This window comes from Eubalaena glacialis, chromosome 4 (genome assembly GCF_028564815.1).
Source record: "Eubalaena glacialis isolate mEubGla1 chromosome 4, mEubGla1.1.hap2.+ XY, whole genome shotgun sequence".
In the NCBI taxonomy this organism is placed as follows: Eukaryota; Metazoa; Chordata; class Mammalia; order Artiodactyla; family Balaenidae; genus Eubalaena; species Eubalaena glacialis.
Genome location: NC_083719.1, coordinates 30,683,684 through 30,709,810, shown reverse-complemented (window position 1 = coordinate 30,709,810; position 26,127 = coordinate 30,683,684). Strand labels below are relative to the sequence as shown.

At 38.1% G+C, this 26,127-nt stretch overlaps 1 protein-coding gene across 1 annotated transcript in view; it reads left to right on the top strand.

The window, feature by feature from the left end:
* The window catches only part of CPLANE1 (ciliogenesis and planar polarity effector complex subunit 1), a 130,444-nt gene that overhangs the window by 58,577 nt on the left and 45,740 nt on the right, over window positions 1–26,127 (top strand). Inside the window, exons 33-44 of the mRNA XM_061189194.1 lie at window positions 2,743–3,036; window positions 3,217–3,987; window positions 5,218–5,384; window positions 6,472–6,604; window positions 7,464–7,518; window positions 10,789–10,893; window positions 12,401–12,472; window positions 14,176–14,285; window positions 14,633–14,828; window positions 15,438–15,587; window positions 19,321–19,571; window positions 24,319–24,406. Of these exons, the coding sequence (XP_061045177.1) occupies window positions 2,743–3,036; window positions 3,217–3,987; window positions 5,218–5,384; window positions 6,472–6,604; window positions 7,464–7,518; window positions 10,789–10,893; window positions 12,401–12,472; window positions 14,176–14,285; window positions 14,633–14,828; window positions 15,438–15,587; window positions 19,321–19,571; window positions 24,319–24,406 (2,392 nt within the window). The remainder of the gene's footprint in view (window positions 1–2,742; window positions 3,037–3,216; window positions 3,988–5,217; window positions 5,385–6,471; window positions 6,605–7,463; window positions 7,519–10,788; window positions 10,894–12,400; window positions 12,473–14,175; window positions 14,286–14,632; window positions 14,829–15,437; window positions 15,588–19,320; window positions 19,572–24,318; window positions 24,407–26,127) is intronic.

The window sequence follows — 26,127 nt, the reverse complement described above, 5'->3', positions numbered from 1 at the left end:
TGTGCGTGGGTTTTCTCTAGTTGCAGCGAGCAGGGGCTACTCTTCGTTGCAGCGCGTGGGCTTCTCATTGCAGTGGCTTCTCTTGTTGCGGAGCATGGGCTCTAGGCACACGGCCTTCAGTAGCTGTGGCACGTGGGCTCAGTGGTTGTGGCTTGTGGGCTCTAGAGCTCAGGCTCAGTAGTTGTGGCTCATGGGCTTAGTTGCTCTGCGGCATGTGGCATCTTCGTGGACCAGGGCGTGAACCTATGTCCCCTGCACTGACAGGCAGATTCTTAACCACTGCGCCACCCTGGAAGCCCTCATATCCTTTTATGTGATGCAGTATACCATTTTTATATGGATAATTCTGGGCACTAATTTTGTGAGTTTTTCAAATATGTGTACATATTTTTATAAACACGACTCTTTTGTAATTAACTCATGTACAGCCTCATCCTGTATAGTTTAACACTGAATGCGCCTGTGTGGTGCCTGGGCCCACAGCCAGGCTTGTGTGGCGTTCCCATGACTTCGTGACTGATTAGTGTCTTCCCATGTGGACTGTGGCCTGGCCAGAGACCCTCGCCCATCCCACTGTGGGGCAGCCAGGACTGTTCCCATCCTCCTGGCATGCCCATACCCCTCCTCATGCCCTGCCCACACCCCTCCTCCAATAGAGACCTATGCCCTCCGCGACAGCTCCCCATGTGCTGTTGCTGGGATGTTTATACTAAAAAAAAAATCTTTGAACTATGGGTCCTGATGGGAATACTTTTTCAGCATGTCCCACTGTCCCATGGAACTTATTGAAACTGATTTTATTCTTATTCTTCTGAGTCTCTTCTTTCCCTTTTCTGTTTACTAGCATGACCTATTTTACCTGCTTAAAGTTTTAGAAGCATTTGTCAAACTTGTTTTTTAGATTACCTAGGGACTTTGCTGGTCACTGCCCTGTATATTTAACAAATTCTCCAGATAATTCTGGAGAAGATTAAGAATCACTGTCTTAGAGAGTCATCTTTACCTTCTTTCACTATGCATATCCAGTGTTTTACTATGCCCTCTTGACTCTTTTGCCCACATTGTATGTCAGTACAGTTACTTGCTATTTCTATAGCGGTAGCCAACCTTAGGTTCTTAGAACTTCATACTTCCATTGTCTCATATATGCATTTCTGAGACATTCTTCCCCAGGTATTGTTTTAATACTCTTATTTTCCTGCTTTAAAATCTTCAGTAAATTTCAGGCACAAATTTGTATACTATATGATATCAATCATGCTATAAAAATACAAAGAATGGAACTTCCCTGGTGGCTCAGTGGTTAGGCATCTGCCTGCCAATGCAGGGGACACGGGTTCGAGCCCTGATCTGGGAAGATCCCGCATGCTGCAGAGCAACTAAGCCCATGCGCCGCAACTACTGAGCCCACGTGCCACAACTACTGAAGCCCATGTGCCTAGAGCCCATGCTCCGCAACAAGAGAAGACACCACAGTGAGAAGCATGCGCACCACAATGAAGAGTAGTCCTCACTCACCGCAACTAGAGAAAGCCCACAGCAACGAAGACCCAAAGCAGCTAAAAATAAATAAATAAATAATAAAAAAATAAAAATACAAAGAATGAAAGGATATACACTAAAAAATGTTAATACTAGTTATCTTTGGGAATAAGATTATGAATCATTTTTATTTTCTTTTTTATCCTTTTTTTTTTCTGTAATAAGCATATATTTCTTTTGTAATTGAAGGAAACCTACATTTTTTTTTAAACCCGCAGTGTTTCCTTATTGGCTTGTTTTAAGAAGTGCAAATTCCTCTGTTGGGCTTGAAAGACCCCCATGGACAGCTTTTATCTTCCCTCTTTTCCCACCATACTCTCACAAGTCTAGTGGTTCTCAAAGTGTGGGCCCTGAACCATTAGCATCAGCATCACTTAGATATTAGGAACACAGATTCTCAGGCTGCCATCCCAGACCTACTGGAATCAAACTCTGGGGATGGGGCTCAACAAAGAGTGCTTTTAGAAGTCCTACAGGTGGCTCTGATGCATGCTACAGTTTGGGAACCACTGTACTAACCTCTCTTCTCATTAGCTATAAATTTCCTGCTCCATCTAAGCCAGTGTACATGCCAGTGGTTCCCAAGCTTTTCTGCACATTGAAATCACCTAGTCATCTTAAAAAATACTAATCCTGGCTCACATCCCCCGGATACTCTGATTTTATTGGTATAGGGTGTCACCTGGCCATTGGGATTTTTTAGATGCTCCTCAAGTGATTCTGTCATTCAAGGTTTGTCAGCCACAGTGCATACCTTTGCCTTTCACTCGGTCAGCCCTTCCACAGGAATTCCTCTCTCTTCACCTGTTGCTAATCTCTGCTTTTTTCTTTCCTGAAAACCTGGTCACAACACACCCATTTTAGGAATTCTTTAATTATCCTCACCCACTCCATCAGACCACTCCTTTATGATCCCAAGGATGTTTATGTAAACTGCTTTACAGATAGTCCCAAGTCTCACTAGGAGTTCATATTCCTAGTTGACAGCTCCTTGAGGACAGGAAGCTATTCTTCTTTTCCTTTTTTTTTTTTTTTTTTTTTAAATCTCTCCCAGCTCTGCTTTCTATTCAGCATTTATGGGTCCAGCAGATACTAAGGCGGAAGTATGACTATTCTGGAATACTCAGATAATTGTTGTTGCTTCTTTAAGTTCTTTTCATTATATTTTAAGATGTTTCTTTAATTTTTATTTTATCCTAGCTGCAACAGATCAACTTCATGAGCCTAATGCAAATAGTAGGATCATCCTTTGCTAACCTCCCGGATATACATCAACTTCTACAGCAGTCTCAGTCTGTGCATTTGGTGGGAAGCCAAGGATCAAACCCCACAAGAGGGAGTAATGATGTTGAAGACACCAGTAGAAATCTGAAGGAGAGATTTTTCGTTAAACCACAACCCATGGGAGAGCACATCAGAGAGCCTGGCAAGAACAGCCCACACTGCCATAAAGAAATTGTGCAATCTGATGAAAATAATATTGGAAGTTTACAGGTAATGCATTTTAAAGTACCATTAAAGTTGTCCTAGTAGTTCAGTTGTTGGTTATTTGAGTACATAACTTATTTAGTAGTTATTATAGTCCACCTCCTCCAAAACATATTGAACATCATTTAAAAAGTAGGAGTTCGTAATATATTTTAATCTTACATAATATTTTTTTTTATCTTCCAGAATGTTCCACATGGGAGTGTTCCTTTTTGTCAGTTAGAAGGCCAAACCCAGAACAGAGGACAAACTCCAGCATCTCAGAGCTTACCAACCACTTCATTGTCTCCAGCTCCTGCTGGAAATACTCACCTCCACCTTTTGTCCACGTCTTCTGCCATTCTGAAGACACCTAAACTTATCCCCACTGCAAAAACTTTCAGACCTGATGATGGTTTTCCTTTGCTTCAATTTCAGCCCAAGCCTGAATTTAAGCCCCTTTCCTTCCATACAGAAAGAGTTCCTCAAGTTCCCTTCAGTCCTCCGCCACAGCCAAGAGTGGCTTGGGGATTATCTGATTTCTTCCAGCCTCCTTTGCCAAAGAGAGCAATGGACACTACTTCAATGTCCCATTTGAATTTGAGCCAGTATAATACTGAAGTCATAAAAAAAGCAGTTGAGCAGAAGAAATGGGCAGAAACAATAATTACAGAAATCCCTAAGCATGTGAACTTGGATCAGTATGTTGGACAAGAAAACTTGACACCTCAGCAGGACTCTGCAACATTTATAAAACCAGAAAAACTGTTTGATGTTAAGGCAGGGCCCTTTGAGATATCTCCTCAGAATTCTTTTGGACTTCCATTATTGCACCTGCAACTTAAACCTCCTTCTGTATTTTCCTCTGCCTCAAGAGCATCAGTTACAGTTCCATCAATACCTATTAGAACTGTAGCAGAAGAAAGCAAATACCCAAGACTATCACTACTTCATTCATGTCTATCCCAAGAAAATATGGTAATGATTTTTGCAGAGTGATACAAAAGCACAGTCCTGCCTTTTTCATACCATAAATATACGCTCAGTGAAAAGCTCTAACACACTTCTTTTTAAAGAAATAATGCTTCTGTTATTGAAAATAACATACAAAATTTGGTTTAAAATAATAATGGAGTACCTTAAAGGTTTTAGGTCTTCTTTCGTGTATCAGTACCAGAGTTTTCTAGACTCTTTCAAAAAGATGTTTCTGAGATTCTGCTCAGAGAAGAAATAAGAAGTAGAATAAAATGACCAGTGTTCTTGTTTGTGTGTGTGTGTGTGTGTGTGTGTGTGTGTCTGTCTGTCTAGAGAGAGAGCATTGTTTGGGGTTCCTAGCAATTGTGATATGATTCCCTTCAAATCTACTACAGGTTAAAATTGTGAAATTTAGACCCAGATCTGTAAGTAGTTTTACATATTAAAAAATTGTATCTTTTTAAAATACTTTAAACACAAAGATTAAATCTTTATAAACCCACCAAATCGTCTTTAAAGTTGTAACCTTTGATTTATGAAATTAAGATTGTTTAGGTTCTAGTTTTGTAAGTCAGTATAGTTGAGTAATTGAGTAATTCATTCTCTGGTACACTTTTAAGATTTGAAAATGGTGCTGGGAAAAGAAATGGTCATCCCTTAGAAAAAGTACTTATCGTGCCTTCCTTTCTTCTGAACGTATTATGAACAAAAAAGAAAGGATTAAAGGAATGGAAAAGTAGACATTTTGGGAAGGTTCTAAAGAAATTTTTTTAATTAGAGAATAGTATAATGAACCCCCAAGTTACCATCACCCAGCATCAGTGGTTATCAACATATTGCTAATCTGTTCCATCCATAATCTCCACCCCTGTGCATCCTCCCTATTCCAAAGAATTTTAAATCAAAGCTAGACATTATATAACTTCATTTATAATTTTTTAAGAAGGAAGATTTTTAATATGAAAAAGAAATTAAGAAGATGAGGACTTTTAACATAATTTCTGAAATAAAATGTCCAGTTGAAATTTTCAGGAAATGATTTCTAAAATCATTTGTACTTTAAGATCTGGGTACTCGTCTTACCAGTCCAAATCAGTTTGTTTTCTTTGATATGTTCTATCTCTTGCACATCTTAGTTTAATTTAAACCAATGTTTTTCTCAATTTTTTATTAACATATTGCCTAATTGAGGTTTGTAATTTTAAATGACTATGCTTTGTTTCTTTCTTATAGTACCAAAACCCACAACTTATTCCACTTGAAAACCTTATTGCATTTAAACAAATGCAACAGAAATTAACACATAATTTATTTGAACAAGGCGATCCTGGACACCTCCAGCTTCTACAGGTCAAAATAGAATCATCTGAATTGAGACAAGGAAAGGACAGTAAAAAAAGGCAAGTTTTAAGTGAAATTTTATTTGAGCATATACCTGCAAACATACCTGCAAGTTTATTATTAGTGACAATAATATAGTTATAAGACGGAAGTTATCTGGTTCAACCTCCCAGCCTGACACAATTGCATATTCAGTTTCCTTGTCAAGTGTCATGCATTTGAACACATCTTGTGATGAGAAAAATTCCTATAATGTGAGAAACAATACTATTATTTTTTGCATTTTATTAAGGAATTCTTTCCTGGCATTCATAGGCTAGAGGTTTCTTTTTACATTTTTCTCTAACAGGATGAGCAGTCATCTTTTGCAGCACAAATATTTGATATCATGAAATCTTCCATATACTGTCCAATACACTGAAGTAACGTTTATTGTTATTCATCTTACCATATCTTCCAGACTCTTACAGGAAGCAGTGATGTGAATTGTTTCAGGGCACTAAGAAATGCGCATGTAAAAAGCAAGGCTGTGACTTCTAATGAAGAGCATTTATAATGTTTTACTCATAATGGATGTTCAAAACATGTATTAACTGGTAGATTATTACTTAGTCTAGAAAATACTTTAAAAATTTCACATTTATCAGACTCTAAAATCTACTACCAGTGCTCTCTTTCCAGAAATGGTCTTTCCTTCCATCTTTTCCAGGTAAACCCTCTTCAAAGTAAGTTTTCCGCTTAACTTTTTGGGCTCTCCTTCCTCCTTGCTGAGGTGACTGAGTTTGCCAAACTTCTTCAGATAGGTGAATGGAGGTATCCAGTAGGGTTTCTGGGGCCAGCTTAGAATCTGCAGAAAAGAGAATTTGAAAATTACCTAAAAGGTGTAACTCTAACCTGGGACTCTAGTGACTAACACAGAAAAGTCAGTTCCGTAGTAGAGGAACTAGAAATAACTTTCATGTGTCCCTGACTTCTGCTTATATTTGCTTGTATTCTAGCAGAATATCTTGCTAATTTAATTCAATGGCACTGAAAATAATTTATTGACAAAATTTTGATAACTGTCCCACTGCATAGCATGATACAAATGAAAAACTGATGTTACTAAAATAGTAAAAATATATTTTACACTATTGTTTTTAATAGACAAAGACGACGAGCTGAAAAAGAGCTGCAAGAAAAAAGATCAGAGAAACTAAGGAGAAAACCAAGGGTGACTTTCCAACCAGAGGATTTCATCATTAATGATAATGATTCAGAAATAGTTATGAAACCCAAGGTATAGAAAAACTATAATACATTCTTCCCTGGTCTGCATGTACACGGAGTTTGGAGTGTCTGTGGTTTATCTAGTCGTCTGATTGCTGGAAGCTTCTGATTGTGACTAGGAGAATCTTAACATCATTAAGCACATAAATCTCTGCTGCATCCCTCTGTGCAACAGTAGACAAACAGTTGTGAATGTGAAAAGCAACTTGTTGGTAAATCAAAAACTGTAGTTTAGAGCATCTGCTTGTGTGACTTATATTTGAAATCACTCCGCCTTTTTTCTATGACATCTTAATGCGTATCATACATTATTTGGGTTTCTCCTATGATAGTTTCACCTAACTCTTTTAGGTGCCTCTAGGATTTCCCAAACATAAGTTTGTTATGCAACCTATATTTTATATCAGATCTTTGCAAACATTCCTTCTCAATTTGATGACTATTTACCTGTATTTGCAACAAGAGTTTAAATAAACAGAAATAGTTTTGTTTACTTGAATCTTAGCACCCTTTTTTCAGTAAGTCCTCAAGAACATGTCTAGAGGCACTTAGTAAAATGTTGAGTCCATGAACAGTTTGGATATTATTTGTGAGTTAAAGCTAGTCTTGCAGGAGAGAATTGCATATTGTAATTTAGTAACTGCATTAAATTGGTAATCCTCTTTTTTATTGTTTGACTTGTGAATTTCGTAAGCACCTTTGTGGAGTTACTTTGATAGAGTAAATAATTTGATAGAATATTTCTAGAATTATAGGATTTTAAACTATACCTAAAAAATCAACATTTCTCATAGCTATTGAATATTTTTTTTCAAAATAATGACTGTCTTTGAGTTAATCATAACTTGATCATTTGGGGATTCATTTAGGAGCAACAAGAACATCATGGTTCCCAGCCTTTGGAAGACTTTGACATTCCTTTTGGTATGTATATGCATGATTAATGTCATGTCTCCATTCAGAGTTAAAATCAGTTTTCTAAAAATATGTAGATACCTACGCACTTCCCAGGGATACTGGGAAAAGCAGAAATGTTTATGTAAGTGTTGTATGTTGTGAGCACTGTTAAAATGTTAGTTATGATATATGAAAAAAAAATAAAATAAAAAATAAAAATAAAAATATGTAGATAAAAATGAGACCAAATTATTTTCATGTTATCTTTGACAGGATGGTGTGTATGTGTGTATGTATGTGTATGTGTTTGTTTTGATGTGTTATCCGTTAGAGCAGTGGTTGACAAAGTATGGCCCACAGACCAGATCTGGATTACACCTGCTTTTGTGAATCAAGTTTTATTGAAACACAGGCATGCCCATTTATTTACACATTGTCTATGACAGCTTTCACATTGCAGCAGGTTCCATTTGTTGCAAAAGGGACCATATGGTTCACAAAGCCTAAAATATTTATCATCTGGCCCTTTACAGAGTTTACCAACCCCTATAGTAGAGCAATGCAATTAATTAGAATCTCAAATAAGATATTGATATATAAGGCCTAAAAGGAAATTATTGGAGAACACGCCTGGAGTCAAATTAATCATAGAAAATACATGTACATTAAAGTAAAGGAATCAGTTCAGAAAAAAGAACTTGTTTATAGATAGTAAATTCTTTTCTTTCTTGAATTGGTCAATTCATTTCTTGCCACTGAAGTACATGTTCCCCAAGCCTTTCTCTTCAGTATTTTTCACACGTATACACACAGACACTCTTGTGCCTCTGCAACCATTCACTCTCATGACTTCAGCTCTTAAATTTTTTTGGTGACATTCAAATATACACCTTCCCTCCCTCATCTTTCTTTTCTACTTTCCCCTTAAATTCAACATGTTCACGGGAGTTCTTTGGTGGCCTAGTGGTTAGGATTCTGGGCTTTCACTGTGGTGGCCCCGGGTTCAATTCCTAGTCAGGGAACTGAGATCCCACAAGCTGTGTGGCGTGGCCAAAACAAAAACAAAAAAAAACATGTCCACATTTTAAACTGGCATTTTCCTGTTAGTGATATCACCACTCATTTGATTGGACAAGATTTTTACCTTGGAAGTCACCCCTGATTTATCCCTCACGTCTGTTACCCCATTCCTTCACTTAATCCTTGACCTGGTGCTCCTTCCCTTTCTCGGTGCCACGACCCAGCATCAGGCCTCTGCGTGCTGAGCAGTTGTCTCCTCACTGACCTGCTTAGCTTCTGTTTCTCAGCTTCTTAATCCGTCTGGTGTTCTTCTTTTCCATTCACTTGTCTTAAAACCATTTTCTTTTTCATTCTTGATAACATTCTTTCTCTTCACAAAGGTGATACATATTCACTGGAGAAAATTTAGAAAATGCAAGTAGAAAATAAGACCAATATTAAAATCTCCCATAATCCTTCTGTCTAGAGTTAACCAGTGTTAATATTCTTCTAGGGTTTATTTTCTGAATATCCCTACTCATATATATCTATAAATATATATATATATATATATATATATATATATATAAATATAAAAAGAATACCTCCTCTACTTATTTAATAACTTACTTGTTTTTACATACTAGTATTAAGGTATATATCTTCCCATTTTACTAGATATTCTTCTACAATGTCATTTAAAATGACTGCGTAGTACTCCAGTGAATGTATACTGTGTCATTCCAAACAACAACAATTCTCCAATTCTGTGACATCTACTCGGTGTCCTGTAATTCAATTCCATTCTAACAGTAATAATAACCTAGAGTTAGCACAGACCCCAGAGGTTAAGGAATCAGTCCCAAAAGACTCCCTATTTCCTTTAGACACCAGCTGCAAATGGGGTCCCCCAACACCTGCATTTTTGTCTGGTCAAATATAAATTCAGGGATTCCCATGACACTCCCCCCCCACCAGGTTTACTAATTCTCTAGAACAACTCTAGAACTCAGAAAAGCACTTTATTTGTGATCACAGTTTCATTATAAAGGATACAACTCAGGAACAGCCAAATGGGAAAGATGCATAGGGCAAGGTATGGGGTTTGAGGACACAGAGCTCCCACACCCTTTCTGGGTGCACCAACTCCCAGCACATCCACTTAATCATCAACCTAGAAGCCCCCTTAGCCTCGTTGTCTCAGGGTTTTTACTGAAATTTCATTACATAGGCATGATTGATTACATCATTGGCCATTGGTGATTGAACTCCAACTGCTCTCCCTTCCATGGATGTGGGGGTAAGGCGGGGCTGATAGTTGGTTCCTCTGGTGACCAGCACCCATCCTGAAACTATCTAGGGGCCTGCCAGGAGTCATTAGCCTAAACTCAGATATGATCAAAAGGGGCTCATTATGAATAACAAAACATACTCCTACCACTCAGGAAAATCCAAGGGTGTAAGGAGTTTTGTTCCTGGAACCAAGGACAAAGACCAAATATAAATATTTTTTATTATACTACCAAGTGCCATCATTGATACTCTTTTATTCTACTTAGACTCCCTGGGTACTCTCCCAGGAAAATCACATCTAAACCCAAACTCCCATAATAGTCTTTGGACTTTGATTCTACTTCCTGCTGAATGTTTCCTCCAGGGTGGAAATTACTGCAGGTACAGCATGTGCCGCCTGAATTCGTTATCCCTTCCCTACCAACTGGTTTGTTCTTCTGTGTTCTCTATCTCCATTTGTGTCACTACCAACTTACCATCAAAACACACATTATTCTGAGTTCTGCTTTCCCCTTCCCCCTCTCAACCAGTCAGTAACCAGTTCTTGCCTATTTTACTATCGTAATTCTTAAATTTATCCTCTCTCCTCTATTCCTCACCATTACTAGGTACTTATTTGAACTCTGCAGCAGCCTCATCTATCTGATTGCCTTACTTTAATTTTATCCACTCAAATTTATTTTCCACACACTGGCTGGGGTGGTTTCTCTAGAACATCAGTCTGACCATATCATTTCCCTGCTCAATAACTTCTACTGGATCTTCATCAGCCAGAAGAATAGGTTTCTAGCCTGGGCATACAGAGTTCTTCACAATTTTGGTTTTAATTCTACTGACCTGCCTATGAGGGTCAACTTAGATACCACTTCACTCAGAAAGTCCATTTTGGTAACATCTTGACACTGAATTCCTCACCTCCCTTGAGTTAGGTACTCTGCTTCTGGGCTCCTAGTAATATGTTGGCTTCTCAATGATTGCTTCCAATGTTTTGTTGTTATATTTAAGAAAAGCTCCAGGATGATGTTAATACTTCAGCTGGATTGCATTTCATGGCCTCTGTAAAAAAGAAAGCTAAAGAATGTCAGGATGCAAGTACAAATACAGACCCAGGTAAAATGCTATTTCACTTTAATTTTTAAAATTCATCATATTTTGCAATATTTAATATATATCAACTTTTTTTTCAAAACGGTGATTTAAAGGGAATTTAAAATTATGTGATAGGGACTTCCCTGGTGGTCCAGTGGTTAAGACTCCACGCTACCAATGCAGGGGGCCCGGGTTCGATCCCTGGTCATGGAACTAGATCCCGAATGCCTCAACTAAAACATCCTGCATGCCACAACTAAAGATCCCTCATTCCACAACTAAAGATCCCACATGCCGTAACTAAAGGTCCTGCACATGGCAATGAAGATTCCGCATGCTGCAACTAAGACCCAGCACAGCCAAATAAATAAATAAATATTTAAGTAAAAAATAAATAAATAAAATTATGTGATATTAGTTACTCATCCCAGCTTCTTGTCCCCAGCCCTGGTATATACTTTACAAATTTTAAACTAAAATTAAATTTTAAATTGAATTTATGATAACTTTATTAAAACGTAATAGGTATTTGTTTAAAAATGCCATGGACTACATCCTAAATCAGTAGAAATAATATATATATATATATATTTTAAAATTTTTTATTTTTTGGCCGCGCCATGTGGCATGTAGGATCTTAGATCCCTGACCAAGGATTGAACCGCACCCCCTGCATTGGAAGAGCAGAGTCTTAACCACTGGACCGCCAGGGAAGTCCTGGTAGAAATAATATTTTGAATTTGGGTTCTCTGTGCCATAAATGACTTTACTAGAATTTCATGCCTAAGATTGAGAGGCCTGAAGCTGTGGCTGCTGAAGTTGAGTTAGGAAGAGAAGGACTAGATTGGGTTTAGTGTGGGAAGAATATATGTAACTGTGTCCAAAAATAGAGGAAATAAATGTTGGAGGAGCTATTATTTGGAATTTTGCCTGACAGACTTCTTCATTAATGTAATGAATGAATGTATTAGGTGGTTTCCAGTATTTTTCTCCTATAAATGATGCTTCAGTGAGTAACTTCTTGCATAGAGCCTTTTTTGTTGTCATTGTTCATCACTATGATTTAGCTAACTCTTTTATCCTTTACCAATCCAGTAGATTTAAAAAAAAGGCCTCTAACTGTTATTTTAATTTTTATTTCTTTCTGAATGAGTTTGAGCATGTATAAGTATTTTTTTAATAAGATTTTTTTTGATGCAAATGGTGAGTGCGCATTTGAGAAACATTCTTAAATGTATCTCTGAGAAAGCCTTGGAGGTACTTGACTGCTCTGTAGTCTTCTAAAGTCAGCAGCCTATTTGTTAGAAGTTTGTTATTCAGGTGATCAGGCCCAGGATATAAATAGTAATAAAATCTAAAATTATCATATTAATTAAAAAATTAAATTCTTAAGCTGTTAGTCTACTTTTCTACCACGTTTTATACACAATATATAAAAATCTGCACTTGTATATTTAATTTTTTCTGTGCTTGTGAAATCCTTTTTCTGTTTTTTCTTTTTGTCCCAAATCTTCTAATTGACTACAAGGTAAAGATGCTGCTTCTCAAGAAGTTGTTTCTGAATGTCATAAAAATCAGCAAATCATTTCTTCCTCATCAGGTGTGATTTCTTTCTTTTTTTTTCTGAGAACACCATGACTAGTTAAAGGTTATGTCTGCATGACGGCTGAAACAGCAGTTACCAACCCCCATAAAAAAGGCAGTTAAACCAATCAAAGATAGAATGATAATTTAAGTATTTTCACTTTCCTTTTTTCTAGTTTTTTAAAAAAGTTTATTTATTTTATTCATTTATTTTTGTTTGCATTGGGTCTTCGTTGCTGCACGCAGGCTTTCTCTAGTTGCGGTGAGCAGTGGCTACTCTTCGTTGCAGTGCGTGGGGTTCTCATTGCGGTGGCTTCTCTCGTTGCAGAGCACGGGCTCTAGGCACGCGGGCTTCAGTTGTTATAGCACGTGGGCTCAGTAGTTGTGGCTCGTGGGCTCTAGAGCACAGGCTCAGCAGTTGTGGTGCATGGGCTTAGTTGCTCCACGGCATGGGGGGATCTTCCTGGACCAGGGCTCGAACCTGTGTCCCCTGCTTTGGCAGGTGGATTTTTAACCACCGTGCCACCAGGGAAGCCCTTTTTTTTTCTAGTTTTGTAGTTGTCATGTGGTTTAAATTCAAGCCTTGGTGCCAAGTTTCCAGTACTCAGTATTGCAACGAGTTATATTTTGCTTGTGAAATTTGAAAGTAATGTTCTATTAAAAATACAATGCTAGGAAATAAGAGTTGTAGGACAAAAGGCACAGAGTTAGACTGCTGACTTATTGTGACAGACTTCTATATTGTTTTGAATAAGAAGCTAATGACTTTTGTAAAATTAAGATATTAAACATTTTAAGTGGTAAAATTTAGCTATGGTCTTTATATATACTAAAAACACTGAATTGTACATTTTTAAAGGAGGTGAATTACATCTCAATAAAGCTGGTTAAACAAACAAACAAACAACAAGAAACAGTGTTGAAAGAAAAAAATAAATTAGTTATGATTAATTTCCTAAAGCCTGATTTTATTGAAATTTTAAACAAGCAAAAATGACTTAATATATCTGAAATTGAAAAATGAAATTATAGCATTTTCTTGGTATGACTTAGATATTCCATTATTCTTGTGAGTCATTCATATGAGAAAAGCAATAGTCAATATGCATTCAATTCTGAATTATTCCAGAGTAATTTGCCGTTAGAATAGAATACAATTTGCTTTAATTTATTTATACCTATGAAACTTCTACTTAGATTTTCAACAGATATGCTTTTTTTTTTTTTTGGTTGCGTTGAGTCTTCGTTGCTGCATGCGGGCTTACTCTAGTTGCAGCGAGCAGGGGCTACTTTTTGTTGTGGTGTGCAGGCTTCTCACTGCAGTGGCTTCTCTTGTTGCAGAGCACGGGCTCTAGAGCATGCGGGTTTCAGTAGTTGCAGCGCATGGGCTCAGTAGTTGCGGCACGCAGGCTCTAGGGTGCGCGGGCTTCAGTAGTTGTGGTACGCATGCTCAGTAGTTGTGGCTCGCAGACTCTAGAGCACAAGCTCAGTAGTTGTGGCGCACAGGCTTAGTTGCTCCGCAGCATGTGGGATCTTCCCGGACCAGGGATTGAACCCGTGTCCCCTGCATTGGCAGGTGGATTCTTAACCACTGCGCCACCAGGGAAGTCCCTTCAACAAATGTCTTTAATGTTGTTTGTTGCTAACTTTTTCTTACCAAGTTAATGACGTAGAGCTATATACAGATTTTTTTACTATCCTGATTTTTCTTATTTTTAGAACATGAATCTTTGAATGTTCCTCAACTCTTGGCACCAGATGTATATCTAAATCTCAGACTTTCCACTGAAATATCAGAGAAACCTCTGTCACCTTCAGCAAGTGAAACGGTACTAAATTTGGAAGTTTTAATAAGAAGTTTTAATAATACCTTTGTGCTAAATTTTATTATGGTCATCTGCATTATTCAGTTGTATAGGTGAAATGAGGCCAAAAATCTCATCTACGTAGATTTGTTGGGAAGGTCAAAAATTAGTTTACAATTTAAATATTGTGCCCCCAAATACTGTAAACTAAGACCATAACACATACTTCCTGCAATTTTCCCTAAGTTAGGCTTATATAAGCTCTTCTTGCCTTGAGAATTAAGCCTTTTTGGGGCAGGGGTAGGGTAGAGTGGCTGTACTGTAAGTAAAAAAGAATGTAACCCTCTTTGATTTTGTGTGTTTTGGTTCAGATTGGACACACTTACATAAATGTGATTGACATTGAAGCTGATGATCTACACAAATTACCTGTTAGAGAAGAGCCTTCAGATGATAATATTATCAAACAGCAAAGCGATTGTCTAGAAGTCCCATCTTCTGCAGAATTACATTACATGGCAGCTTCAGTTACTAATGCTGTTCCCCTGCACAATTTTAAGAGTCAAGGTAATAATTTTTTCTACTTTTAAAATAAATTTAAAACATTTTGAAAAATTCTTTAATATAGCATTGTTACCCCTACTTATGTCTCTTAGCTTTCTTCCTCCAAATCCACTGTAATTTTATTTTATTTATTTTTTTAATAAATATATTTATTTATTTATTTTATTTATTTTTGGCTGCGTTGGGTCTTTGTTGCTACACACGGGCCTCCTCTAGTTGCGGCGAGCGGGGGCGACTCTTCGTTGCAGTGTGCGGGCCTCTCACTGCAGTGGCCTCTCTTGTTGCGGAGCATGGGTTCCAGGCATGTGGGCCTCAGCAGTTGTGGCACGCGGGCTCAGTAGTTTTGGCTTGAGGGCTCTAGAGCACAGGCTAAGTAGCTGTGGCACATGGGCTCAGTTGCTCCGTGGCATGTGGGAACTTCCTGGACCAGGGCTCGAGCCCATGTCCCCTGCATTGGCAGGTGGATTCTCAACCACTGTGCCACCAGGGAAGTCCAAATTCACTGTAATTTTGGATGTTTATATTCACATTTAGAAATGTTCTATTAATCTTTTAAATACCTTGTTTATAAGTTTAGAATCAATCTTTTTATGCCTTTCGTATTCTTGATAGAATCTGGCAATTCAGCTATGGATTTATTTTTTAAACCTGCAAAAGTGTCTTCAACCTGTCTGGATGGAAGAAGCTGGAGAGCAGGCATTCCAGAAGTGAAGGAGCCTTGCATCACCTCACCTCCACCATCAGACATACAGCAGGACAAAGGTGAATGCCCTAGATTTATAGCATAACTTTCCCCTTTCTCTGAATTACCGTTATATTAGAAATAAGCACTAAAACTTGATCGTTGCAGAGGAAACCAGAAAAAGGGTTTTTCCCTTGCTAAGGAGAGTAGGGGCAGATAGGTAAATGAGATAGAGTCATGGTTCCAAGCCTGGGACCCAGGGATATTGTGCAAGGAGACTACAGATCTATTTGTGCATATGTCTCTTCTCAATTAATGAGGCTAAAAATAAATATCCTGTGGAATTTCATGAGTGTTTTGGTGTTAAAAAGGAATTCTCATATTTTAGAAGGTGGGAAGTTCTAGAATAGCACATAGAAAATACACAGGCTTGGTAGCCAATAGTACTTTATTAGTAAAATATTCAGTTTTATAGTCATAAATCAGGTTGCATTATTGTAAAATATTTGAAAGATTTAGAAGAATGTTTCTCCAAAACCTAAACTTATTACATGCTGCGAATCATTAGATTAATCTAGTATGTAATCAGACTTCCTGCAGCAGAGACCTAATGTCTCTTCTGGCTTCTACAACTGTTGGGAGGAATGGACCTGGCCTTGTGGTCATCAGCTGCTTGGGTGCAAAGTCCAGCACTGCCTTTTCATTGTACATCAACAGCAGACACTCAGGAGATGTAAGGAACAAGAAAGGGATGGGTAGCAGGGAAACTTCACCTTAGGATGTGTTAGAGCATGTGTATTACAGCTGTATACACAATAAGTGCCAGAATTTCAGATTTGGAAGCCTTTGCCCTCTCTCTCCCCTGCCATGGGACTGCTAGGTGCATGGGTAGTGGAGGGGAGGATGTATGAAGCTGACAGTCTTTCAGGCTGGGGAAGTGTGTGGGGAAATGAAAAGACCTTGGCTTTTATCAGTAGATTCAAATAGAACAGACCTGGCTTTCAGTCTCAGCCCTGTTACTTAATAGCTTGGAGACTTTTTGCAGGTAATTAACTTTATCTGATCCTCACTTGTATCTCTGTAAGATACAACCTCATAGGGTTGTCATTAGGGTTGCATCTAGCCAAATGCCTGTGACTACTTAGGTATCCTGTTAGTTTCCCTCATTTTCACACCAACTTGACTTTTGAAATTCTGACAAAGTAGAACGAGACTGATCTCCCTGTGACCTCAGAATATCTTAGGACAGCATTTTAAATGACTATAAGCTACAGGTTAATTTCCTCCATCAGTGAGATCAAGTCTATATTCAACCTTTTGGAAGATCCTTCTCTGGGGAGATTGGTCATGAAAATATGTCAGTGGACCCTTCTACTATTACTGAAGAGAGCTTAAAAATGCCAATTTAAACGGAAGAGTTTTATATTTTGAAATTAAATTCCATCATGGTATATACATAGTATACTTTAAAGACTCAGAATATAGTCACAGTAGAGTTGAGTGGGATTTGTATTATAAGAAAAGGCTGGGAGAAGGGAGGGACAGGGTTCTTAGGTATTTAGAACAAAAGCAAAAGCCAAACAAACAATACATTTCTGTGTTAGTGAGACCTCACCATTTTGAATGACAGTAGCTTGCTATTTTAGAAACCATCTCCAATAGGAATACTATCAGTAACAGCAAGCAGAGCTTTGCTAGGCAGAGGGAGAGCATTGCAGGGTCAGTGGAACTCAATATTTAAAATCACCTCCTAGGTGATTTTTTTTCAGTTAGTCAGTGAGAGTGGAACAGTTTCTCCACAGGAAGGGAAACTAGTTTCATTATGTATGTAGGCCATTCCAGATTTTGAGCACATCCATCTCTTTTTGCTGTATTTTCTACTTGAAGTTTGCACACCAGATTCTTTCCTGCGTGAATAAGGGAGATACTGCAGGCTGCCAAGAAACAAGAAGGATAGGTGGCAAAGTACTGTGAGAGTCAAGCTAAAAAAAGGGTAGGGCCAAAACAGGTAGGGAAAGATTATGTGACTGCCATTGCCAACACTGGAATTTACCTTTATCTTCTCATGGGAAGCGTCTCCTTAGACTGGGACTGAAATATAATCACTACTTAACATTTGTTTAGTAATTCACAGTTTTCAGAGTATTTTGTTGGATAATTTGATCTTCACAAAACCTCTATGAGTTAGGACAGGCATCATAATCCTCACTTGACCAACTCTTCATTCACTCAACACTAAGTTAGGGACAATATATTGGGACTAAAGAAGAGAGTAATACCAGGTTCTGTGTCCTTGGGCTCACATATGGTGGGAAGGAAGGCAGGGAAGTAAAGAGATGATTATGATACAGCATGGTAAGTGCAGTTATGGTGATAAGGATGAGATTGCTGGGAAATATAGCATCTAATCCATCTCTGGGGAGGATTGGGGCTATTTAGGGGAGAGCCACCTAAACGGAATCTTAAAAGTAGGATCTAGCGAGGGAAAGGTGCATACAGATGGAGAGAATAGATTGTGCAATGACTCAGAGGTTTGATGGAGCTTGCTGAGTTTGAGAAAATTAAAGTTCAGTGTGCTTGGAATTTTTGTTTTTTAAAGAAATAGCAAGAGATGAGCTGGATAAGTAGGCCAAGGAAAGACAATGCCATTGTCTCTCATACTGAGACATTTGAACTTTTAAGGTGAAGGCATTAGAGAAACGCTGAAGGATTTCAGGTGAAAAAGGAAAAATACCAGATTTGTGTTTTAAAAGACCTCTCTAGGGCCTGTGTGGAAGTTGGGCTAGAGAGAAGTGAAATAAGTTAGAGATAAGGATACTGTTTGGGGTCCATTGGTTGTGAAAGCTTCAGCTAAGCACTGGTAGTGGGAATGAGGAGATGATTGGTACGTGGATCATCAGTATTTGGTGTCACATTGGAACTGAAGGAAGGAAGAACCTCGAATGTGTCTCAGGCCTCTGGCTTGGGAAGCTAGGTGAATGATAGTGCTACTCCCTGAGCTGGGGAATCAGGAGGAAGGAGCAAGGTGAAAGGGCTGAAACGATGAGTTTGGTTTTATATGCTTTTGGGACAGCCTAACTGAGATGACCAGGATACAGATGGATTTAAGGGCTGGAGCTCAGAAAGAGTGCCATTTGGATGTGAGAGTCAGCAGTGCATCTGAGACCTCACCCAGAGAGGGTGGGTGGAGTGAGAAGAGACGTGAGCTGAGACTGGCGCCCTGGAAATACTGAAGGGTAAAAGGAGTGGGTGACAGAAGGGAAGACCAAGACGACGACTGAGAAGGGAGAGCGAGATAGGGAGGAGAAGACCCAGAAGCCAAAAGTGTTTCAAATTTGGGACAAGAATCAGTTGGGCTTAAGAGTAGAGTCAGTCATGGGCTTTGATATGGGTCTTGGGAGGTTTAATGTTTGCCTACGAGCCCATGTAAAAGCAGTAATGGCCAACATTGGACCTAGGTTTTACTGTGTGACATTGTTGGTTTTCAGGTAGAGTTTTAAAAAGTCATAAAAATAGTAAGGTTGCTTTTTGATGAAGTGTATTTTTGTAGCAGAAGATAAAAGTAACATTCAAATTGCATTGTATATGGAACTTTGTGGTAATGGTAACACTGTAATGTATTCTTATCTCACAACAAAGACAAATCTCAGAAGTCAAGAAGCTGAAATGGTACTTCTAAGTATATTAAGTTAAAACTGATTTGGAAGGGAACGTTATGTTGACTTAAAATGAGGTCTTCAAAAAATTAGATCATCAGCATCTACTTCTGTTTTAATTGTAGTCAATTCTGATATTACCTTTATTAATATTTAGATCTGCCAAAGCCAGATGTTCGATTCAAGGAACCAAGCTCAAAGTCAGATGCCGCAGATTATCTGCTGTGGGAACTACTACAGGATGTCTCTGCCACTCGTCCTGCGCCAAGCGCTGCAGCTCGCCGGCTAGAGCATCTCACCTCAAAGCTTCAGAGAATTGATGAACAGCTGTTAGCAATACAGAACATTGCTGAAAACATAGAGCAGAATTACCCGAGACACATAATGCTAGACCGACATTGTATTAAGGTAGGCTGTCTTTATTTTAGTTTTTTGTTTGTTACCTACTTATTAAATTTGTAGTGTGATATAATTTTAGACTCTTGATTTTTCAAAATAATGGGAAATTTGGTTTCTTTAAGCTAGGGTTTCTCAACCTCAGCATTGTTGACATTTGGGCCAGATATTTCTTTGTTGTGGGAGTTTGTCCCATGCATTGTAAGATAATTAGTAGCATCCCTGGTCTTGACCCACTAGCTGTCAGTAGCATTCCCCTCAGCTATAATAATCAAAAATGTCTCCAGGCATTGCCAAATGTCCCCTGGGGGACAAAATCACTCCCAGTTGAGACCCACTTAAACGTTAAGCTTTTAAGAAGTGAACTCTTGCTTCCTACCAGGAAAATAAATATATGAATTACAAAACCAGAATGTGGTTTTAGATAAACCCTGCTCATAATTGAGTATCATTTTCTTCAGCAAGATTTTTATAACTTTACAAACATTGTTGTCCTTATATTTTGAATTCTGTTTCTTTCAGATATTTTATACAATGGGATTACTAGTGCTTAGAAGTTTTCTGTATCTTTGAAAAGTATTCATAATAAAGAGATTAATGTTTATGTATATTAGTATATCATAGTAGACCAATAGAAAGGAAGTCTCAAACGTTAATTACTTACTTTGCACAAACATCCCGTCTTTTTTTTTTAGGAAATAAAATTTATATAAAATAAAGGTTAACAAACAAATTGTAAAAATATTTTGAATGTGTTAAAGCCTTATATTGAGAAATGCAAATTGGTTTGCAGGAAAAGAATTCCATCAGTGACATGTCTAACAAATATTCCAGGTTGCTAAGATGTTGATATTTTAAAAGATAAATTTATCAGGTTTATAGCATTTCTTTAATCCAAACATTTAACAATTATTAAAAGGTTAAGGTTAAACATATGTGAAACTACACTGAAAAAAATATATGAAGTAGGACTACTGGGTTTTTTAAAAATTTTTATTGGAGTGTAGTTGATTTGCAATGTTGTGTTAGTTTCAGGACTACTATTAAGTAATGACATTATGGTGTTTCGTTGGTTGTTTTCCTTTTTGTTTTTAATCCAGGTTTAGATCTGTTACATCCAAATTAATGTTGAGTGTCAGAGTTGTCCTTGGAAGTCCATATTCCAAGGAATCACTTTCAAAATCCCTTATCTTCTAGTTTATTAAGCGTATCTAAAGCCAGTTATGTTACTTACACCTGAATCTAGTCTTGTTCCTGGCTTGTTCACTCTCTCCAGAGCCCATGAATCATTCGTTCCTTTAACAAACATGTTTTGACCTTCTACCACATGCTAGGCCCTGTGCTAAGTTCTGGGAATAGGAAAGTAAATAAGGCATAGTCCCTACTCTCAAGGAGCTTAGAATCTAATAAAAGAAGATAGATGTATGCACCAAAAATACATGTGAACAGGATGCTGTAAGGACACACAGGTACATATGGCCTGTTGTGACTGTATAGGTAAGTGAAGCTATGGCACCAGAGAAGGCTTCGTAGAGGTGATTCTTGAACTGATAATGAATTGATATTCATCAGTTCGATGAGCAAGGGCTGATGAAAACATTGTGAGCAAAAGCAGAATGGCATAGAATATTTGGGGAACTATATCAACGTTAGCGGAAGGTAGCAGTTGATGGGACTGGGCTTTAAGATGCCTGGCAGGAGAGGTAGGTAGGGCAGATAGGGAAGGATGGAAAGTGTTGTTTGCCGTGCCAAGAGAGTAGGATTTTATTCTATAAGCAGGCAATAGGGAACCACTGAGGAATTTTAAGCACTGAAATGATATGATCAGACACTCTGGCAGCCATGTGGTGAATAGAATGGAGAGGAAAAGACTAGGAACAGGGAGATTGGTTGGGTCACAGTAGTTCTAGGCTAGCTGTTTGTTAGAATCAACTTGGGAACTTGTCAGAAGTGCAAACTCATGGGCCCCATACCTATGAAATTCTGATTTTAGGTAGGTCTGGGTTAGAGCCCAGGAATCTGTATTATTAACAAGTTTCATAAATGATTCTTAATCAGTTAGCTCTATATCAGGTCTGTTGATTGGTGTTTGGGATCTGGTGTATAGTACCAAGCCAAGAAATAATAATAACCTGAACTTTGGCCCTGGGGATGGAGGGAAGATGTAGCAGGATTCAGAGGTTGAGTGGCTGTGGGAAGGTGAAGAATAATGCAGAGATTCACAGTAGAGTCCAGATTTCCAGCCTGGGTGAATGTTGGAGTCATTTTCTAAACAAGGGTAGAGGAAATGTATGCCTTTTGGGAGGAGTAAGACAGAGATTTCAGTGAGGACCATGTGAAATTTGAGGTGCTGTGAGATTAGTAGGCATTTGGATATCTATTGATACTTCTGGAGCTCAGGAGCTAGATCCGGGGTGATGGTACAGATTTTAGAGTCATCAGTTAGGAGAAAGTTCAAATTATAATAGTGAGGGCACTCACCCAGAGAGAGCATATTGAGTAAGGAAAAAGTGGGTTAAGATCAGAATTCTGTGGGTGCACTAACTTTTAAGGATGGGGATTCAACAACAAAGCTTAAGAAGGAACAATCTGAGGGAGGGAAGAGGCTCAGGAGAAAGCAAGCCAGAGGAGGAATTTCAAGAAGAATTTCCACAGATCTGGGTCATTAGATAAAAGGACAGCTGTGCATGTCAAGATCACTTGGGATGCTTTTTCAAAATATACATGCCAGCCCTATTGAAAGGGATGGGGCGGAGAGAGAAGAAGGGGAGTGACTTTGCAAGGAGGAGGGCGTAGGTCACACACTTGTATTTTTTAAAGTTCCCGCAAATTCTGAGACAGGTCCCCTCTCAGCCCAAGCCTTTCCAAACTGGAAGGTAGGAATTATGTCTTTTGCTTGGTGCATGGCAGGCAATTGATAACTTTATTTAATGGCTGTCTTTGTGCTCTCATTTTTAGATTCTGACAGAAATAAAATCATGTTCATATAATAAAGACTTACTAATGGAACAGTTATTAGTAATTGTAACACAAGCTTGGGAGACAGTTTCAAAAGAAGAGTTCTAAAAATGGTTGATCAAACTCTATTCTTCCGAGGTGACTACTTTGAAGGAAATAGAATTGATTTAAATGAAAGGTTTGGCATATTGGCTTAAAATGTTCTCACCCTATTATAATGCACACATAAATACAAAGATTTTGGCTTGCCCATTTTAGTTTAAGAAAACAGCTTGTAGGTCTGGAAGAGGCTGAGGGACACTGTGGACACACTGACTACGTGCCTTAAAGATATGGGTTCAAGTCCATGGTCTGGATTTGCAAGTCGCTGAATTTCTCTGGGCCTTATTCCCTCATCTTTAAAATGAAAGGTTTTGTTTTCTTCAGATAAATACCCAAAAGTGGAATTGCTGGATTGTATGGTAGATCTATTTTTATTTTTTTGAAGAACCTCCATACTGTTTTCCATAGTGGCTGCACTAATTTACATTCCCACCAGCAGTGCACAAGGGTTCCCTTTTCTCCACATCCTTGTCAATACTTGTCTCTTTGATAATAGCCATTCTGTCTGGCATGAGGTGGTATCTCATTGTGGTTTTGATTTGCATTTCCTTGATGATTAGTGATGTTGAGCATCTTTTCATGTGCCTGTTGGCCATCTGTATGTTGTCTTTGGAAAAATGTCTGTTCATGTCCTCTGCCCATTTTTAAATTGGATTGTTTGTTTTTTTGATATTGAGTTGTATGAGTTCTTTAAATATTTTAGATATTAATCCCTTATTGGAGATAGTATTTGCAAATATTTTCTCCCAGTCTGTAGGTTGCCTTTCCGTTTTGTTGTTGGTTTCCTTTGCTGTGCAAAAGCTTTTTAGTTTGATGTAGTCTCTGTTTATTTTTGCTTTCTTGCACTTGCCTGGGGAGACAGATCCAAAAATATATCGCTAAGACCAATGTCAAAGAGCGTACTGCCAGTTTTCTTCTAGGAGTTTTATGGTTTCAGGTCTTACATTTAAGTCTTTAATCCAGTTTGAGTTTATTTTTGTATATGGTGTAAGAAAATGGTCTATGAAAATGGTTTCATTCTTTTAAATGTAGCTGTCCAGTTTTCCCAACATCATTTGTTGAAGAGACTGTCTAAAACACAAAACAAATAAACATATAAAACAGAAACAGACTCATAGATGCAGAGAACAAACCAGTGGTTGCCAGAGGGGAGGTGGATGGGAGATGGGCGGAATAGGTAAAGGGGATTAAGAGGGACAAACTACCATTTATTTAAAAAAAAATAAGTCATGGTGATGTAATGTACAGCACAGGGAAAATAGTCAATAATATTGTATAACTTTGTATGGTGTGTAGTGTATAAAAATATTGAATTACTATGTTATGCACCTGAAACTAATATAACATTGTAAGTCAACTATACTTCAATAAAAAATAAATAAATAAAATAAAGGTGAACTATGTAAAAAAAAGAAAAGTTTTGTCTAGATGGTAGTTATCATTCCTCCCCATTCTAAAATTTATGATGCAATTTTCCTGAACCTCTTAAAAGGTTAAATCAGTTAAGATACAAAATAAGTAAAAATTTACTCCTCTTCATCAGTTCTCACCATTTAGCTCATATTGGATTTAATTCTATTCTTTCATTTGTTGCATTAATACAAATGTGTAAAACCTACATAAAATTGTTTATGATGCTTTGAAATTATCAAACCATAACATTTGTAACAGTTATTTTGTTGTGTATGTTTTTCTACAGGTTGAACCTGTAAATCACATTGAGCTGTCTTCTGGCCCCGAATCTGAGAAAACATTGCCTTCAGAAACCATTCACATTCCTGAAGAAGGTTTGTGAGGGGTCGGGGGTGGGACTGAAGCCTTTCTTTGAAAGAATAAGTATTTCTTTTTGGTGTGCCAGAACTGGGAATAGTTTTCTTCTGGGAGCTGAAGCCATCCGTCCCCTCATTTTTAGATGAGGATGATTGTTGTGATGATGTGATTGGCTCCCACCTCAGGCCAGCTTTTTTCCGAGAGGCCCGACACTGTACCCTCCCCTGGCGTTTGTACCAGAGGTGGACACTGTGGGCTGGATCTTAGTTTCTGTCATTCCACATCAGGGGCCACACACTGCTGAGGGTCACACAGAGCTTTGTGCTGAGGTGCTTGTTTGTCTGTGGTCATCAGCTGAGCTAGAATTTGAGGTTCAGGTTAAACGACACGGCAATGGTGAAGTATTAAGTTTTTTCATTTCTTGTTGAATGAATGGAATTAGGGTAGTTATTTAAATAAATTTCTACTGTAACTATAGTTGTTTATATCTACATTCTCTCATTGAGTCTTGTCAGCAGTTTAATGCATTTTGCCAAAAAACAGGTTTTAGTTCATTGAGTCTCTCTATTGTTTCTTAATTTTCTGTTTCATAAATTTCTACTCTTAGCTTTACTATTCTTTCTGCTTTTGGGGCCTTACCTTGTTGGATTTTTCCTAACTTCATTCTTTCTTTTTTTTTTTTTTAAATTATTTATTTATTTATTTATTTATTTATTTATGGCTGTGTTGGGTCTTCGTTTCTGTGCGAGGGCTTTCTCTAGTTGCGGCAAGTGGGGGCCACTCTTCATCGCGGTGCGTGGGCCTCTCACTATCGCGGCCTCTCTTGTTGCGGAGCACAGGCTCCAGATGCGCAGGCTCAGTAGTTGTGGCTCACGAGCCTAGTTGCTCCGCAGCATGTGGGATCTTCCCAGACCAGGGCTCGAACCCGTGTCCCCTGCATTGGCAGGCGGATTCTTAACCACTGCGCCACCAGGGAAGCCCCCATTCTTTCTTTTTTTATTTTTTCTAATAAATGCATTTGAGGCTGAACATGTTTCTGAAAGGACCCAGGTAAGAGTATTGATATGTTATGTCTTTTGGTGGTGTTCAGATTGAAATAGTTAGCAGTTTATATTAAGATTTCTTCTTTAGCTCATAAAAGGAGTTTTCAGCTTCCAAATATTATGGGGCTTGGGCTATATTTTTGTAATTTATTTCCATTTTCATTGTATTGTGATTAGATGAGTGTATAATAATGTCGTTCTTAGATATTTGTTAAAATTTCCCTCAGTATATATAGTCAGTTTTTGTAAATATTCTGTTTATTTGAAAAGAATAAGCGTTTTATGTTGGTTTATATATATACACACACACATCTCCTACATAAAATCCTACATAAAATTTCATACGTGGGGACTTCCCTGATGGTCCAGTTGTTAAGACTCTGCGCTCCCAATGCAGGGGGCCCGGGTTCAATCCCTGATCAGGGAACTAGATCCCGCATGCTGCAACTAAGAGCGCACATACTGCAACTAAAGATCCTACATGTCGCAACTAAAGATCCTGCATGCCTCAACAAAGATCCCGCACGTGGCAACAAAGATCCCACATGCCGCAACTAAGACCCGGCACAGCCAAACAAACAAATAAATAAATAAATAAATTCATATATGTAGTCACACACACATATATAATAGTCAGACTTCTAAATTATACTGTTCAGAAGGGTGCATTAAAAATTGCCCACAATGATTGTGGA